This window comes from Pleurodeles waltl, chromosome 9 (genome assembly GCF_031143425.1).
Source record: "Pleurodeles waltl isolate 20211129_DDA chromosome 9, aPleWal1.hap1.20221129, whole genome shotgun sequence".
Lineage (NCBI taxonomy): Eukaryota > Metazoa > Chordata > Amphibia > Caudata > Salamandridae > Pleurodeles > Pleurodeles waltl.
In genome coordinates, this window is record NC_090448.1 from 889,183,192 (window position 1) to 889,201,658 (window position 18,467).

The 18,467-nt window shown below is 42.0% G+C and overlaps 1 protein-coding gene across 1 annotated transcript in view; it reads left to right on the top strand.

Moving 5' to 3' along the window:
- The window catches only part of UNC79 (unc-79 homolog, NALCN channel complex subunit), a 770,017-nt gene that overhangs the window by 135,230 nt on the left and 616,320 nt on the right, over nucleotides 1–18,467 (top strand). The window contains exons 11-12 of the mRNA XM_069208227.1: nucleotides 5,706–5,734; nucleotides 12,034–12,275. Coding sequence (XP_069064328.1) covers nucleotides 5,706–5,734; nucleotides 12,034–12,275 — 271 coding nt within the window. The remainder of the gene's footprint in view (nucleotides 1–5,705; nucleotides 5,735–12,033; nucleotides 12,276–18,467) is intronic.

The following is an 18,467-nucleotide window of genomic DNA, read 5'->3' on the forward strand; positions in this document are numbered from 1 at the left end:
AGCCAGAAAAGGCAAAATCCAGCATACTCCTAGAAGTGCCTGATTCTTGATAAAGTAACAAGGTAGCGATGTAAGTTGAATTTGAATACAATGGTCCTGACTATGAGTGGGTCAAGGTTTATTGACTTTTGCACACACCCCTGTGTATGAGGAGGTTGAAACTCTGAGTTGGGAGAAATTTACTGAGCCTTGTGGTATAAAGACTTCATCCTTCATACAATTTTGACATGTCAAACTTACTGGAAGTTAAACGGGAAAACGTGTATGGTATCTAAAGTGACATTTAGATTATTGTATGGTAAGCACCAAAATCCATCTGTTATTCCCACAAAACCCGGAATATGTGAACACGTAATACATTCTGAATCACGAGGAGTATGATTTTATGGAGTGTGATAAATTGTACCTTCCCTTTTACTCACTTATATTCAGGGTCAGTGAATCTTAGTGGACATCATTGATGTAGTTGGTAGCTATGCTGAAATTTTTTTATACATCCAGTCCTCTTGGACCTCTTTTGGAATCTTATGATCTCAAAGTATCTTTCCATAAACATTCCAAAAGCATTAAAAACAAGAAGGTCATCATAGAAAACTGGAATATTGAACTATGGGAGCAGTCTCCATGCAACCTGTGGCAGACCACCCACCAATCAGACTGATCCATTCCTATTAATTTAAACAGGTTTGTGTGAGGAATCCATGATACATGGGCATAGGGACCAAGTCCTGCCCCAGAGAAAATTACATGTGGTACCTGTACAGTGACACCAGAATAACATTGCAGTTAGTAAAGAAACAAACTAAACATACAAAATCAAGTTAATAAATATGAATCAAATGTAGTGAATAGACTGACACATAAAAGGAAAAAACCTGAAAAGTTGATTAGGGAAAAATCTGAAGTACAAATCAAAGTATGTCAAAGGGGTGTAGTTTTCAGGTACCTAGGTGACCTTTGAGGCCTTATAGCAAGGAAGGATACAGGTTGTTGAGTTCAAGAGCTATGGAGGACCACAACGTAGGTACCCTTTGAGGCTGACCATCAATGGAGAAATATAGTGCAAGAATATGCAGATCATACCACTCAGACGGTGCCTTCTCACTCACGAACTTTTTCTGTAGTAACTGTGCACTCAGTGGTTAAAAGCTGCAAAAAAGGGAAGACAAGAAAACAAAGCTGTGAAGGTTGCGTCATTTTTTGGTGAACTTGACATCTTGCTACAGTCATACAAAGATGACAATTTTTTTAATCTAAGATTTTAAAAGAAGTTGTGTAACTTCTTCCCTGGTACTCCCAGAGTCTCTAAACTGCCTGGCCTGGAAAGACCTCTTTCACAACAGGCCACATGTCCACATTGTAAAATGGCTTCTCTCAACTCTACAGCAACATTTCCAGTTGCAGCTGGGTTTCTTTAATATAGATGCTGCTTTCTCTGTCTCCAGGGACTTCTATGCTCTCCCGCTTTAGGAGATAAATTCCTACTCCAACTATGCTTTCCTCATGAGTTCTTGAACCTTTGTCCATGTGGGTCAGCAAAAGACTGTCTGAGCAGCTTTCCAGGTCCAGAGGTTTCGGGGAAAGCAGGAGACACTCTCTGAAGTCCATCACAAAGCAGATGGAGTTTCATGTACGAGTAGCAGGCAGTCATAATTTCTTCTGATTTAGTTAGTTCTTTTCCTTTCAGTGCAAAAGCCGAACTCATCTAGAAATAGTGTTAACCCCCAAGTGTTCTTTGTTTCCCTCCTAGGATTCACTACAGTGTGACCCAGTTCCTGCCTCACAAAGGTGGCTTACAGTTAAAACAATTCAATAGTGCTATGACAAATAAAGCCATCCCTTAGTCATCCTCAAGCTTCTCTAGAGCGCAATCTAATGTCCTTCCAAGTGTAGCCTACTCCTGCCTCCAGGGGATTAAACAAAAAACTTCCCTCTGTTGGACACCTATCTTCCACCTCACATTGAGACTTGATTTACAGAAACTTTGGAACATTCATTATTCATAATGAGAGCAAATGTCATTACTTGTATTTGCACGGAGAGGCCTGAGTGTTTGTGCTGCCTGGAAGCCCGATGTGATATGCACTTTTGAAGTTTCAGAATGGCAAAACCAAAGCTTGATGAGGAAGTCTGACTAGCGGCAATTATATCTGAGCCACAGAATGCTATGCACAAGGAAAGAGATTAGGGCATTTGCTCACATAACCCTAGTTTTAGACATTTGACAACTTTTAAAAACGTATATTATCAGTGTCAGTAACCACAATCCAATGTTTTCTTTGCTGTTTCCATTATGTTGTTATACTTATTTAGCTTAAATGCCTTTTAACTGGAAAAAGGTCTTAATTTTCATTTTTGACATAAGCCTCAGAGTTATATTTTGTTATACATACAAGCAAAGGAGATTATCTCGTGCAGGCCTATAGCTAAGATTTGACCTTTACAAACCTTGCAGATGTTTTGCATATAATAAAGTTGACTTATGGTTGTCTAAAATATACAAATGTGATAATCTAGTAATTTTCCTTTTTAGACAAGTGTACATGCAGATGCTCTTGGGTCAGAATTCTAGTTGTCCATAGTCCAACAATAAAACAAATCAGGGGAAAATGACAAAAATAATTTTCTATAGCTATCCTCCTAAAGCTATTACTTCAGGTCCCAATTTACTTCCATTCAGTATTAGAGGTTTTAAGGGTTTATTTGCTCATTGGTCTGCTGGGGGAATTTTCTTCTAGAAGTGGGTGTTGCTCCTATGGGTTTTCTCGCATTATGAAAATACATATTAACAGTGTGCAAGTCCTTTTTGATTATTTCTCTCATTCATTTCTTGAATCAGTGTACCAATTTAAAACAGTTTTGCTGACAACGGAAATTCTGTTCACTTTTCAAAGCAAGTCTCATTACGCAGTGAGGAACAATTCCTGTCTGTAAAAGAAATAAATGTGTCATTATTTAAACATATTTATATGAGCATAATCATGCATATGAGGAAACTAGAGGAGTGCGAAATTCACATAATTTTCATTTGCATAATAACGTGAAATTTCGGGATAATTAAGCAAATTTAAGTGAACACACACGTGGTCCTTTTTGCTACACTAGTGTGAAGTGCATCCTTGGGTCAATTTTGGACATAAGGGTGCCTTATGATCTAAAAAGAAGCACAAAAAAACACCATCCAGCGAACAAGAGCATCGTGGGTTCACAATGTTTGCGTAATTCTGGCGCTCCCATAATTTTAACTGAATTACCCCCAATTAGACCATGTGGCATAATAGTGTACCTGCGGAATTTCACATAAAAAGAATAATGCAGAATGACAGAAATTATGCAAATTACGCTGGCCAACTTAAATTTTGCCTGAGCTAGATGTAAAGAAAATTTGCAGCTATGAAAAAAAATCTTCTACATACTTAAGCCCACCTTCAAAGCTGGGTAACAGGGGTTTTCAGATGCACAAAATGTTAACACTTATGAAAAATAAGGCTGATTTTTTTTTAAGCCTGCTGGTTTACCTTCAATAACACTAGTACACACTACTGAACATCACCCTAGATAGGAAGGGTTTTCAAAGGCAAATACACTCCTCATACATTGTAAACTGTGCAGGAAATTATTCCTAGTAATCAGCAGAGTTTACTTAATGTGGATTCCCCTGGCAAATAGCAGGTTTCTTGAAGGGTGTACAGGAGGGGTACTTCTTTTGTTTACAGTCACAAAACTGTGTGGACAGTAACAGTAAAGTGCCAAATCATCCAGCGCTCACCTCTGCTTGGCATCTTGGTGGTCAAGAGGGCAGCAGATAACCCCTTGCATATGACTGACCATAGGAGATGCGTTCAGAAACAATCTATTTGTATAATACACCGGACAGTTATTTTCAGGATAGTTACACTTTTGTTTCAATAACTACATTACATTAAAATGACCAAATATCTTTAATAAATTTCTGCTTTAGGGAGAGGTGCATCTTAGAGAACGGGAGTAGAACCCTTTTGTCAATCTCTAACTTAGAAGTAGGCTGTCTACAAAAATGCTCATGCTTGAATTAGTACATGCTTTTCTAACTGAATTTCCAGTTGTCCATTGAAGGATTTACTGGGAGGGGAAGGAACAATGTCCATGCCATTCTGCCCAAAAGTGGAAGACAAATAATAATCACAGACTGGTATCCACTTGCACCTCAAATGTAAGTGCAATAGGACCACATTACACCGTTTGCATTGATTTTGCATCACTGCAAGGCAGGACACATCAAATTTGCACTATTTTGTTCTTTTTGCAATGGGAACTAGATCAAACTCATATTACTTCATTGTTTACGTATTTCTGATTTATGATGGACTTACACCTGTAAATGGGAGTAACTGATGCCAAGTTAAAAAAACTGGTGTAAGTCATGAAATAAGGGTGCATAAGTTAAGTTACGTGTGTGCAGGTTAGGGCCTGATTTAGAGTTTGGAGGAAGGGTACTCAGTCAGAAACGTGACGGATATTCTGTCCATCCTATTACAAGTACCACAGGATATAATACACTCGTAATAAGGCAGAGATATCCATCCTGTTTATGATGAAGTAGCCTGTCAGCCAAACTCTGAATCACGCACATAGGCACTCTTCATTTTTTTAAGAGTCACAGATAGGCATCTCCACAGCTGTGCTCAGAGAAATCCCTTGACCTGCGGCAATCACTCTTTGAGCAGTAACAATTTTAGCTATTTTCCAACATTTGTAATTGCATTTCTCACACCTATCTGCACACTTTAGTTACAACTGGAAAACCCTGATATCACTGCTGCAGTAAGTGAAGGACAGAGCACTAACCAAACGGGGTGAGACAGATGAATAAAGGACATAATATGGAAAATATTTTGCCTGAGAGAAGAAATAATTTCTAAAGTTAATTTGAAAATGTGTCAAATTAAATAACTCTGAAATTGTGTATTTTACTAAATAGGTGAAATATACAAACATAAGGCCAGGAAAACCGTTTCAAGTGACACCGTTAGTCAGTGTACTACAATTACGTCTGTTCCTTAGGACAGATCTATTGTATACCTGTTGGGAAAGAGAAGGCTTATATTTAACCGCAACAAAAGTGATATAAGAACAGATGTAAATGAAATGTATAGGAGTTGTAAGTTATACCTATTTGAATTAATCTGGACTTTTGTTATTTGGAAAGCACAGAGAAACCATTGTTCTGTATATGTAAACATTCTTGGATTTTAGGCCCTTAATTTTGGACATCGGGCCAAATTGTATGTTATTGCAACTATCCAACCTAATTTCAGCCTTTAATTGTTGCTACAGTTGCAGGTTTTGTGTAAAAAATATTTTTACTCTTCAAAATTTACCCCATGCGGGTGCACCCATCACACTTTTATGCCTCTAAGTAAAACAATAAGATTGCCTCACTGAGGTTGAGATATTTTACATTATGCTGTTGTGAATAACAGCTAATTACTACAGCGTTTTATTGAAAAACAAAAATCACCAAGAAATTCAGAATCCATGCAGAAAAGATTAAAGAGCTAGTCAGAATTATATTGAGTAAATTTACAGAGGAAAAATGTGCGGGCACCTAGCTGATTATTATAGATAATAATATTGCGCTTATGGACTTCCTTAAGTTCACTAGCTGTCCTTGCAGGTGGGTAGTAGTGGAATGTTTGATGTTTTTATGTGCCTTCCCCTTACAGCTGAAATTTCTGCTATCTGTCAGAAGAAGGTAAGGGCAAGCCAATCCATGTGCTCGTGGTGGGAACATGCCTGTGGACATGACTTGGTGTGCAGTCCTGTATTTGTGTACATCTTCCACTCATCTCTCAGAAGCTCATTGTTGGTTGTGGTGGCTTTCTAGTACTCATCGCTGCAAAGGAGGAACATGTGATTATAGCTTGCAAGATTTACCATGGATAAGCATGTTAGTCCATATACTCATACAGATGTCTTCAACACCACCTTCTGCAGTTGTCTGTCACATAACATATTGTCACTTGTTGAATCACATTCATCATTTACCATGGACACTAGTGATGGATGTGAAACCTCCTTTGAAATATACGGGGGGCGCCTGCTCAGATGACAGTACATTTATTGGCCTAAACACTTGCAAATTATAGATTTATGAAGTGTGATACCTTTTATTGGGCCTACAAGAAATAAAATCCATTAAAGAGCATTTAAATGTAATGTTGGTGTTTGTGGTCCAATTGAAGATACCATAACTTCTAACAAATAGAATTTGGTTTTGAACCAACATGGATACAAACAATGCAACTCATTGTATCTTATGTCAATAAAAAAATGAAAGACTTTACTTTTTCAACTGCGTGGAGGGCAGTGTTAAGACTACTGTATGGAAGGTAATCATATCATATCAATATGAAATCATTTTCAATATATTTACATGTTTGTGGCCTCAAGTTTGGTGAACATTTCATTTTTTTAGCGGTTTAAGATTCAACACAGTCTTTTGTGAGCTCTCGGATTCCGAGTGTATATGATTAAACAACATATGATCATATTTTTGGTTTTACAAAGCAGTTAGATATATTCCAGCTGTTGTCAAATTGCGCATTTCTTTGAACTAAAATGACCTACTGGTCCTATTCTGTAAGCCGATTAAAGCTAACAAATCTTATGGGTTTTCCATATTTCTTAATTTTTCTGAGATCAGCACAATAGATATTGGAGAACTCGATATGGACATTTTCCTCTTCATTTTCTTTTCATATAAGAACAATGCAGTCTGAAAGGTAGTGGCAGAAGGGATGTGATTCAAGGAATAACCTCTTGCTTCAAATAGGATAAGTGGCTCCCAGGTGATACCGGTGGGATTCCCAAATGGCAGATCAGTACCTGCAGACACCCACAGTGCTTGCTGATATGATTTCCCACCATGTCACTTTTCACCCAGGCTTAAGCTTCTCCCAACTTCCCTCTCAGAACAACTGCCCTGCCATAAAACGGGCAATAGTGCCCCTCCTCTGTCCCCACACACCAGAGACCCAGGGAAGGGGCCAGTCTGCCTGCCTTCGACCCTCTGTTCTGTCCTTTTAGCATGCTTCCATCCTGACCCAATGGCAAACAGGCAACTATTGGTACTGATCAGGTGCACAAATCCAGATGAACCAATCCTGGCAAATGTCAGGCCACTCCTCACATTTATCATTTTTAAGTATACAGTGTGTGTTGTTGAGAAGTAGATAGATTCTAGATCTGCTTTCTGGTAACACCAATCAACCAGTCAGCACAAACCTTACCCGAGACCCAAACCCTAAGGTGTTACGATGAGCTTTCATTGAACAACTCGGGCCTGACTTGCCATCTCCGGAGGACAGGCACAGGGGGGCAATTTTTTTTATCCATCAACCACAATATCCAATAACAGCCGTGAAATACTGCAATGACAACTAAAGGGAACCTAAAATGTTCACAAAGACCCTCCTCTCAGTCATTTACATTGTTTTGAAGGCAGGAATAATTACAACTGATTTCCTTACATTTAGAAGCGTAGTGGAAACATTGCGAATATTCTTGTCATTCTGACAAGCTTAGAAATCAAAGCTAGTGACAGAATTGCCATGGCTCTCGTAAAAATTAAAATTTAACTCACTGTAACAGTGATGAAGGAACCTTCCACAAACAAAACAATACTGAATCTTTGAAGCCTTTGAATTTCGATACACACCCGCTTGCTTTGACGTACCTAGAAGGCAATGCAAAGGGATATTGAATTGATTAATCAGTAGAGTAAACGGCAACAGTTAAACTCATCAATTCCTTAAAAGGAAATAAATAATTGAAAACTATTTCCAAAGAACATTAAGAACACAATAAAATGTGGAGGGCGAGAGAAATGAATGTGAGAGGGAAAAAGGGATTGGATCCTTAGAGTAACTCCCGAGTGATAATTCGAAAAGCAAGTGAAACACATAATCCAGAGACAGGACATGGGAAGGGAAGGGGAGGGACGGGAAAATAGATTTAAGCAAACTTTGTAGGAGAACCAAAGGAAATGGACGATTTTCATTATAATTTACATCTACACCTTAAATAATTGTCTAGAAGCCATTGTATTAATTGATTTCTACTAAATGGTAAATGCCACTCATCTTGGACATTTTGATTAACCTATTTAGGTAAAATTGCTTTCCAGAACCAGTATTCTATGAATTTGTTTTGTTCCAACATAACAAACAACTACCATTTTGATATTTGGGAAAAAGTCAGCTGTTGGAGTTTCTGCTGCTAAACTGAAAACAAGGTTTTGAACACCACTGCCTTTAGCAAGGGCTACTGTGCTCTTGAAAATAGGTCTGTTTTAAGTGGCTTAAACACTTTGGCCCATATTTATGTGCTTTTGGAGCGGGTCAGCTTGCTGAGCTGCCCTGCGTCAAAATGAAATGTCTGAAATGTGCTGTATCTGTGCAATATGGCGCATTCCTGTCCTTTCCCGTTTTGGCTGCCCAATGCCAACGCAGGAACCCTTGCACCATGGTGCAAGGGTGTCTGCTTTATAGGCAGGATTGTTTTTGTGTGGGAAGGGGCCCTTTCTGCACAAAAACAATCCTCGGAGTATTTTTTCTTTCAATGAATGCTGTAGAAGGCAGCACATATAGAAAGAAGAAAAAACAAGAAGAAATAAATATATTTTTCCTTGTTGCCCCTCCTTTGGAGAGGCGTAAGGTTTTGGCACATCCCGAGGTTTACAAGCTCCAGTAAATATGGGGATGTGTAAAAATCCATGGGTGTTGTGTGGGAACACCTACCGCTTTGCTCATGAAACTCCTGCCAAACGCAGATTAATGCAACACAGTGATTTGTGATACCTTGCCTTACTCCATATCAATGAGGCCATTCAAAGCCATGCAAAGTGGCTTTGGGTGGCCTCATATATATGGTTGAAAGGTTTTTCACTAAAAGTGATGCAAGGGCATTGCAAGCCTCTCATAAATATGCTCCGGTTTGTTTATTGCAAGCTGTTGACTCCAGAATAGATAATTAAGTTGCTCAATAGTTCGACACTTGTCATGGGACAAGAGCAGCTTTAATTGCACTATCGTATCAAAAGGTCAAGAAAAGCGAACAATAAAATCTGTCATAGACTTGCATTCAGAGGAATCACGTTGTCAAGTGCAGCAGGAGCAATCGACTGGAACATCACCCATAACTATAACTTACATAGTCAGTTACAAGTAAACATGAGTCATATCAAAGGTTTTAGTGTATAACAATCTATTTAATAACGGATTGTGTTAAATAACAGAGAGTATGTATATTTAAGTATATATTCAGGATCTGGACATTCTAGTAACTTCCAACATCCTCGTCAACTCTGCCTTTGTCAAAACACAGACTCGTTTACCATATTTCATTGCTCAAACGTTTTCACTGAAAATATGCTAACCTCTCTGCGATCACTGACAGAAGTAATTTACTACTCTGCTCTGATGAAGTAAGAGGCGGCTTGAATTAGCCAGTTTACTTTTGCAGGGGAACCTGAAATTGAAATTCACTGCATCTTCTCAAACCAATGTTACATTTTAGTCACAGCCCTGTGGTTTTCCTGTGGCTAGTGGGCCAAATAGACTCGCAATCATATTCTGAGAAAACAACATCCTTTAGCACCGGAAGCTACGTTGAGAAAGGTGCTAAAGTGTGTGCGCCCCAACACACACACACACTTACACAATTTTTTGTGCTTAGTGTTAAAGTCTCAGCAATAATAGGGAGAGACTCAGACTTCCCTGGACTACATTTTTGAGTTACGCAGCAAAGTCTAGTGTTACTTGTAACAGTCGGTCTTCCAGTGGCGGTTCATGGGGTGCAGAAGGGGCATGGCGGCGCGCACGGTGGGGGAGGGGGGGAGATAAAAATTAAATTAAATAAGAAAATAAATAAAAAACTCCATCATCTTCTTGGTGCAGGCCCAGGCTCCGAGCCTGCCATGTGGCCAATACTGACGTTGCTCAGAGCAGCGTCAGGATTGGCTGGGAGCACCCAGCCAGGGCTCTCCCAGGCAGACTGTGAGCCTGTGCAGGCTCTCTCCAGTTGCTGGCCCAAGACAGCTGGCCAAACATACATGTGCAGTGAGGGGGAGTGCTGTGCACTCCCCTTCAGTGCACTTCACCCCCATGGCCCGCCCCTTTCAAAGAAAGGTTCTGCTCCTCTGCCCATAAGGATGAGCTCCCCCTGGGGTTTTCGAGTAAGACTTAAAATCGCAGCTCAGATCTCCCTTATTTCTAAAAACATCTCATTGAAGATTGCGGCCCTTTCCACAAAGCTCTTTCTTGGAATAGATGTGTTTCACTTCTGTCTTAAGGATAGAATTGAACCTTAGTAGCCGGTTTTCATTCATAAAGCCTTTTCTGTGAGTGGCCCTGTCTTACTCCAGCATTAAACATTTCAAGAAGTGAAAGTGCGTATTCACAGAAAAATATATATTTTTGTTTTTCATACCTTTCCCTGTCCTCACACTGAGACTTTCTGCAAAGTCGGGTAGCAGCAACCTGGCGTCAGCCTTGACTCATCACCACATTTTCTGTCTCTCTTTAAGACATATTCCTCTTCTTGTCCCTTTTCCATTCATTTTCTACCCCTAGTTCTTACAAGTTAAAACAGATCTGATTTGGAATGGTTTTGATAATCCAAAGCTGCAAGGCCGAAAATGTTTGATAAAATAGGTGACTACAAATTAAAGACCAGCCCTGGGGCTCTGTTCTCTTTCATTAAAGGCAGAGAGAAGAAATATAGTCAGTCTACCCACTCATGGTCCATTGGGCCTTGCGCTGTGGCCTCTAACTTGGGAAGCTGCGTTTTGGACATCCTCCCCTTCATGTGCAGGCAGAGGCGGAGGCCGTTTGATCTCAACAGGGCTACCAGGAACCGTATGGACACTGGCTGTGGCACAGTAGGTGCCTCCATCTGCTCCCTGCATCCAGGGCTTCTGTTGCAACTGTGTAGAAAGAAGGCTTTGGGGAGGCCTTCCATGTTCGAGGACATCATCTTGTGAGGAGTTCGTCTGAAGCAATCTTCAGATAAATACTTATATAGAGCCAAAACCTGAAAAGTCATTTTAAGTGCTCTTGGTGACACGCTGTGGCTGTTTGTGGAACTGCACCAGATTTTACACTTTTCACCCTCAACTACAACATTCCCTTTTCCCAGGGTGCATTTCCCCTCCGAGTAATCACACAGAATATTTGTTTTTCTGTGGATTAAGAATCGCTCTATTGAATCTATTTAAGGCGTTTATCCAGTTCTTACATATATATATATATATTATATATTGTTTGTTTATACTCCATTTAGAATACGCCTTTCATCGATATCCATTTGAAAACATGCCTGCTCACTCATCCCCTCACACGCTGTCTCATAGTTATTCATCTGTTTACTCGTTCACTCATTCTGCTTTGTGAAACATAATGCAGTGTTTCATTTGAAAAAGTGTAAATTACTTGTCAGTGACAGGAAAGAGCAGGTTCTCTCAGTGGGAGAAGGGATGTGATCGATGTAAATCTATCAGGCAACTCTATTGTGTGTGGGATAAGGGGGGGTAAATTTGTAATTTGTAACATTGGCATCCATCATAAGTGTATGAGAGGCAATGTAATTCAATGTGTATGTGAACAGAGGGGCGGGCACTACAGATCAATAGGTAAATGTACGCACTGGTGGATATTGTTGGCATTGATCTATGGAAGAATAAGGGAGACAATGTAAGTGTATGAGAGGATGAGATTCACGGAAGATGAGAGGAGGGGCAGCAAAACACGGGGGCAAAAACATCTCGTTAAATAATGAGTTGTAAGAAAGAATGACATTCAAGAAACGAAAAAAGTAGGTCAATTAGGCAACCTTTGTGACACAAGCTAAGCTATGCTCTAGATGTTTCAAGACAATGTGGTGTGTTTAATAATGTAAACACCCAAACCTGTCTAAGATAGCAAGAATATAACAGAATGGTGTAGAGTTCAGAGAGTTTCTTTTTAATTGCAAATACTATATGCTTGCTTCCAGAATTGCAGCTCGCATGTGAGGAGAGCAGTTGTAACATGCTTCTCAGCCGAATGCTGTGATCGCCATGGAAACAGGCCGGTACGGTACTGTAAAAGATGCCACTCCTACCACCACAGCAACGAGGTGGGAGCAGCAGCCACATCAACCACAGAGACTCACCTTTACCAGACATCTCCTCCCCCTATAAATACGCGGGAGTGCGGCGCCGAGGAACTTGTCTGTGCAGTGGAAGCTGTCATCAGGTAATGTGATCAACAGTAAAAAGGGTAAGAATACAAATTATAGCTCTTCATTCATTCCGAGTGGGAAGATAAATGCAGTGCTACAGGTAACTAAAAGGCTAAGGGCCGTATTTTTAGGCCCCTTGCGCCACAGGAGCATCACTTTTTGTGACGCTCCTGTGGCGCTAAGCACTGCGCCGTATTTACAAGATGGCGCTAAGCCACTTTTTGTGGCTTAACGCCACCTTGTAAATACGGCCCCTTCTCACGCAGCACTGTACGTGGAAGGGGCGTGCAATGGGTGTTGCTGTGGGCGTGCCACAGCAAAATCCATTGCATTTTGATGCTGCCTCAGATTTATGAAATTTCGTAAATCTGAGGCAGAGCCAAAATCTAACGCCACCACCAGGGGTGGCGTTAGCAGGGCGAAGCGAGGAGGAATACTTTTATTCCTCCTCGTTTTCTGCTTTTTTCTGCAGCACGCATAGAAAGAGCAAAATGCCAGAAATGATTGTTTATGTGCAGGAAGGTGTCCCTTCTTGCACATAAACAATCATTTGAAAATTATGCTTTGGCACTTCTTTTAGTGAGAACCCACCTCAGATAGTATTCACAATCCTCGTCAGGGTGTAGCACAAAAGCCACAAAATAAACTGTGTAACCTTCTGGTATATAGCCACATGGTAGCCAGGGTTTAATTTGGAGGACATGTTTAAAGTATTTATGTAGTACTCTAACAATAATAAAGTGAAAAAACAAAACAAGTAAACAATCCACTACGATTTAGAAAAATAGAGTACATTTTAATAAATAAAATACCACAAAACAACAAAAAAACAATCAGTAGAATAGGAGATATGCATTTATAAAGTTTGAATGAAAAATGGTGCCAAACAGCACATGGTTATGTAGGTTTCGTTTGCTTACCTCATAAAGCCTTATACAGTACTGAACTCAATGGCTTGGCCGGCTTATTCGGATGGTACCAACCAGTCAGAAAATTGAGATAATCTGCATTGCTTTACGTGAAGGTTCCCAGGATAAATAACGTTTCCTGGGGTGAGTGCAGCTTTGTTTACATCACCTGTCAGCTGTGGAATAAACTGCCATTTAATCGTAGAAATGAATCCAATCTTGTTACATTTTGGAAACAGCTGAAATCATGACTTTTTCTTTGCTCCTTTAAGATGTGCTGCCTAGTGGTTTCTTCCATTTGTGTATCAGTTTTCAGCACCGAGGGGTGATCGCATGCTTTATAAAACCTGCTTATTCAATCAATCATTCATTAGACTAAGTCAAAGTCAAAATCAAAAGTTAGGTTGCATGTAAGATGCAGGATCCAGGTTTGTCACAGTGGAAAGCTTGCTTTCAGACTAAGAAACTTTTATGGCAAAAAAGTGGTAATCGACGAGTCCTTTGCAGGACAAACTGATCTGAAGCAGGACCTGAGGAGGGCAGTTTGCTGGAGAGTTAGGTCCCAATGTGGTGTCGACAAACATGGGAAAGCTGTGAGTGGGCGAAGTGTGAAGTCTGTGCCCAGGATGTCCTTGACGTTGATGTGATGGTGCTCAGCATGTGTCCAGATGAAACCCTTTATGTTCGGACTTTGGAAGTTAAACCTCCTTCAACGGGGCAAACCAGCAAGCTGAGGCTGACTGCTGATTTAACATTGATGGCTATGGCTTTGATAGCAGTCCCGCTCTGAATCAATTCTCCTGGCAGAAAGCTGGCAAAACGTTTTTAAGTACCAGTTTTAGCAGTGTGGACAGGAGGAGTACACTAACCCCAGCCAAGGGTCGAGGAGCTGAGGGACACCAGCTAGTGGTTGAGACACACTCCAACAGATACCAGCAGAAGGATCCAGGCAGGTTCAGTTGGAATGTGCTAGCTAGGCAGAGGCAGAGAGAGAGAGTCCTCTAGAAGCTAGTTGTGTTCCTGTGTTCATGGGTACTTGCAAAATGTTTCCCGGGGGCCACAACATAAGGTATGACCTGTGTGTGCCCGAGGGCTACATTGATATCAGCATGGTGGCAGAGGGGCTTTTTGTTATGCTATAACTGAGTCTCAAGCCCTCTACTGCACCTTGGGGTAAGCCTTTTTTGCTTGCTATTACTACCTTGGGAGAGTCAAGTGTAAAAAGGAAGAAACTTAATCATTGAATTGTCCAAAGTGTGCCCCTTCCTCCTTGGAGCACTATAGTATGCATAAGAAATATGTAGAATAATGTTTATGGAATTGTAGTTGTGCACAACACAGATACCCTGCCGCCTAGTGTTATATATTATTTTATTAAATTAAATTGCACAATGTGAAACCCTAAAATCTGGGATAGTTCATGCCTTCCCCACTTAACCAAATTGTGTGATCCTAGGCAATTATCTAATTTCACTTTGTCTCCTTTTTCTTCAATTTGGCATACAAGACCACCTTGAAATACACGTGGCCAAGATATACACTGTATAAAACGTTCTCTTGTGTTTGACTTTTTAAACTATAATGTTGTCCATCAATAATAACAACCCAGACCACCCAGAGGGGTCCTCGTTATAAATGACTAGCTGACTACAAACACCACGAACCCAACACCCCAAGCAACACCCACCTCCTCCACACCTGGACCCCCATCAACAAAGAAGACATCACCAACACCATGGCCTCCATCTACTCCGGATCACAATCGGACCCCTGCCCACACCATATCTTCAATAAAGCAAATATCATCATCGCTCCCCACCTCTGCAACACCATCAACAGCTCCTTCAAATCAGCCACCTTCCGAGAAAGCTGGAAGCACGCAGAAGTCAACGCCCTGCTGAAAAAAACCAAGGCTGACCCAGACGACCCTAATAACTACCGACTGATCTCCCTCCTCCCATTCCCAGCCAAAGACATCGAAAAAATCGTGAACAGCCAATTATCCCGATTCCTGGAAGACAGCAAGGCACTCAACACCTCCCAATCCGGATTCCGCAAACACCACAGCACTGAGACCGCACTCATTGCTGCCACAGACGACATCAGGACCTTGCTCGACGAAGGAGAAACAGCAGCACTCATCCTCCTGGACTTCTCCGCAGCCTTCGACACGGTATGTCATCACACTCTCCGCACACGCCTCCATAACGCTAGAATCCGCGATAAAGCACTCGACTGGATCTCATCATTTCTTTCAGGCAGAAGCCAGAGAGTCCGCCTTCCACCGTTCCTATCAGAAGCCTCCAGAATCCTCTGTGGCATCCCCCAAGGCTCGTCACTCAGTCCTACGCTCTTCAACATGTACATGGCCCCACTCGCCAACATCGCATGAACACACGACATCAACATAATTTCCTACGCAGACGACACTCAGCTAATCCTCTCCCTCACGAAAGACCCTACAGCTGCAAAAAACAACCTCCACAACGGACTTCAAGCCATCGCCAGCTGAAAGGAGTCAAGCCGCCTCAAATTAAACACAGACAAGACAGAGATCCTCATATTCGGAGCCAACCCCTCAGCATGGAAGGACTCCTGGTGGCCCACCTCACTAGGATCCGCACCATCTCCCACCACCCATGCACGTAACCTGGGATTCATCTTGGATTCCACACTCAGCATGACTCAGCAGGTCAACGCCATCTCCTCTTCTTGCTACACCACCCAACGCATGCTCCGCAAAATCTTCAAGTGGATTCCCGTCAAAACCAGGAAAACTGTCACCCACGCCCTGGTCAGCAGCGGACTGGACTACGGAAACGCCCTATATGCAGGAACAACAACCAAACTCCAAACAAAGCTGCAAAGAATCCAGAATGCATCCGCCCGACTCATTCTTGAAGTCCCACGCCGCAACCACATCACCCCCCACCTCAGACACTTACACTGGCTACAAATACCAAAGAGGATCACCTTCAAACTCCTCATCCACACACACAAGGCCCTCCACAACACAGGCCCAGCCTACCTCAACGACAGACTCACCTTCCACACCCCCACCCGCAACCTCCGCTCCGCCAGCGTCGCCCTCGCCTCCGTTCCCTGCATCCGCCGCACCACCGCCGGAGGAAGATCCTTCTCCCACCTGGCCGCCAAGACCTGGAACTCCCTACCACTCTATCTTCGCCAGACCCAAGACCTCTTAACTTTCAGGAAACGCCTACAGACATGGCTCTACGACCAGTAGCTTCCCCCCCCCCCCCAGCGCCTTGAGACCCTAACGGGTGATTAGTGCGCTTTATAAATCTTATGATTGATTGACTTGACTCTTAGTTGAGTATTGGTATTTATGCCAGATTAGGAGGAGGCATGACCATTTCTATGTTAATTTTGAAAACTGTCACTTTAAAAAAATATATTTCTCAAAGCACTTTTATAATCTGATGTAGTAAAGTGAAAAGCATGTTTATGAAATAAACTTTTTAAAAAAAATTTCAAGAAACTTTATTTTAAACATTTGTTGAAAAGTGTTTTAAAATGAATGTGTTCCTAAAGTTAAATGGTGCAGGACACCTTATTTGCTTCTTTTCTTTTATTTCAGTTGGTGTAAATAAATGCTTGCCGGTTCAATGAACATCTCTATGAATGTTAGTGCTCTCAGCAGCCATGTGGGGTAATTCAGCTGGGGCTGTATCTGAAGGCCGGGAGGGACGCATGTGGCCCCCTGGCCTTATGTTGAGTATCCCAGCTGTAGTACAAACGGGGCAGCCAACTCACTCTTGTAATCGCTTTAGGGGTCCTGGGTTCAAGGCTAGCAGGTCCACTCTTTCATCAGGTTCTTCAGACAGCAGGGCAGTCCTTCTTCTGACTCTCCCCAGGACTAGGAGTGTCCTTTCATCAGGGTCCTGGAAATGCTGCATTTATGCCTAGTGCCAGCCTGTGGGTGCGGTAAACTCCTGTCTACTCCCTAACCAATGAGTTAGAACTTCCATACGGTGACCCTACCCACTTTTGAAGCACTTTGTGTGTTTTTAATGTAAACTATTCCACAATGCCCCTCTCTACCTACGTTCAATATGGCAAAACCATTCTTCTCCTAGTCAGAGCTCCCTGGCCCACCCAGAAGTGTGGCTACGTTAATGGGCAAACATTGCCTTGTGGTCACTCCAAACCAATTCTGAAGCAGCTCCCCCCCATCCCACTGGGTGTAGAGCCAAGCTGACTACAAACACAAAAGGGAGGAAGGCCTAGGTGTGAGCTACATCAACCAGTGACAGGGTAGACATCCTTTGTAGCTTAGGAAGGGACTGGGCAGAGCCCCCAGGCCATCCTGTTCAAGGAAGAAAAGCACCTCTCAACATCTAACCTTTTGTCCAGTGTTTGGACGCAATCCACATTTTACCAGAGGGGAGAATTCAGCAGTCAGGTAACACTGGGAATGGACAGAAAGCTCCTATTTTTCTTAAGAAGGAAAATGACACATATCTAAAAGTGTAATTTCCAAAATAGGAGTAGAAATGTGACTATAAACAGACTTGATCATTAAGTTGGATTTTAGGTTACTATTAAAATTAATCATTGAATCATTCTTCTAGCTGATTTCAAACTGAAGTGAAACACAATGGTGGGCACTTGTCAACGGGGGTGGTGGGGTGGGGGGGATGAAAAAAAAAAAAATAGTACCTCTATGTTGGGAGAGAACTTTCAATCTCTCCTTCCGTCCTCTTTGGACTCCCGGAAGCACAAGGCTTTCATTCTCCTCTCCAGTCATGACACTGCAGTCAACAGCATGGCAGCAGCATTGTGATTGGTCTGAGCGCCCTGCTTCGGCGCTCAGACAGGGAGTAGGGCCCTATGCACTTTCTCCTCCCGGCTGTTCAATACAGTCAGGTGGAGAAATGCATAGTGTGCATGACATGTTTGGCCGGCCGAACATGGCTGACAAAAGCGTCATGCGCACTTATGTGCACTCACCACTTTGCCTACAGCCCTCTTCCTCCTCCAGCCCCACCCCGCCCTAACCTGGCTCCCTGAGGAAATATAAAATGATAATAACATTATGTTATTATCATTTAATTTTTCCATTTTGCCCACTGCATAAAGCAGTGAGGCTATGCTCTTCCGCTTTAGCAGAGGAGCCACAGCTGAAGAAACACTATGAATTCTTATAATGTAACCCAGTATTTTCCTATGGAAGGACCAGCCCTACTACTGTGAAAAACATCTTTGGAGGTTTTGTTCACTGCAAGGGCATGTAAAACATTAAGGCGGTCATTCTGACGCGGCGGTCGGCGCCCG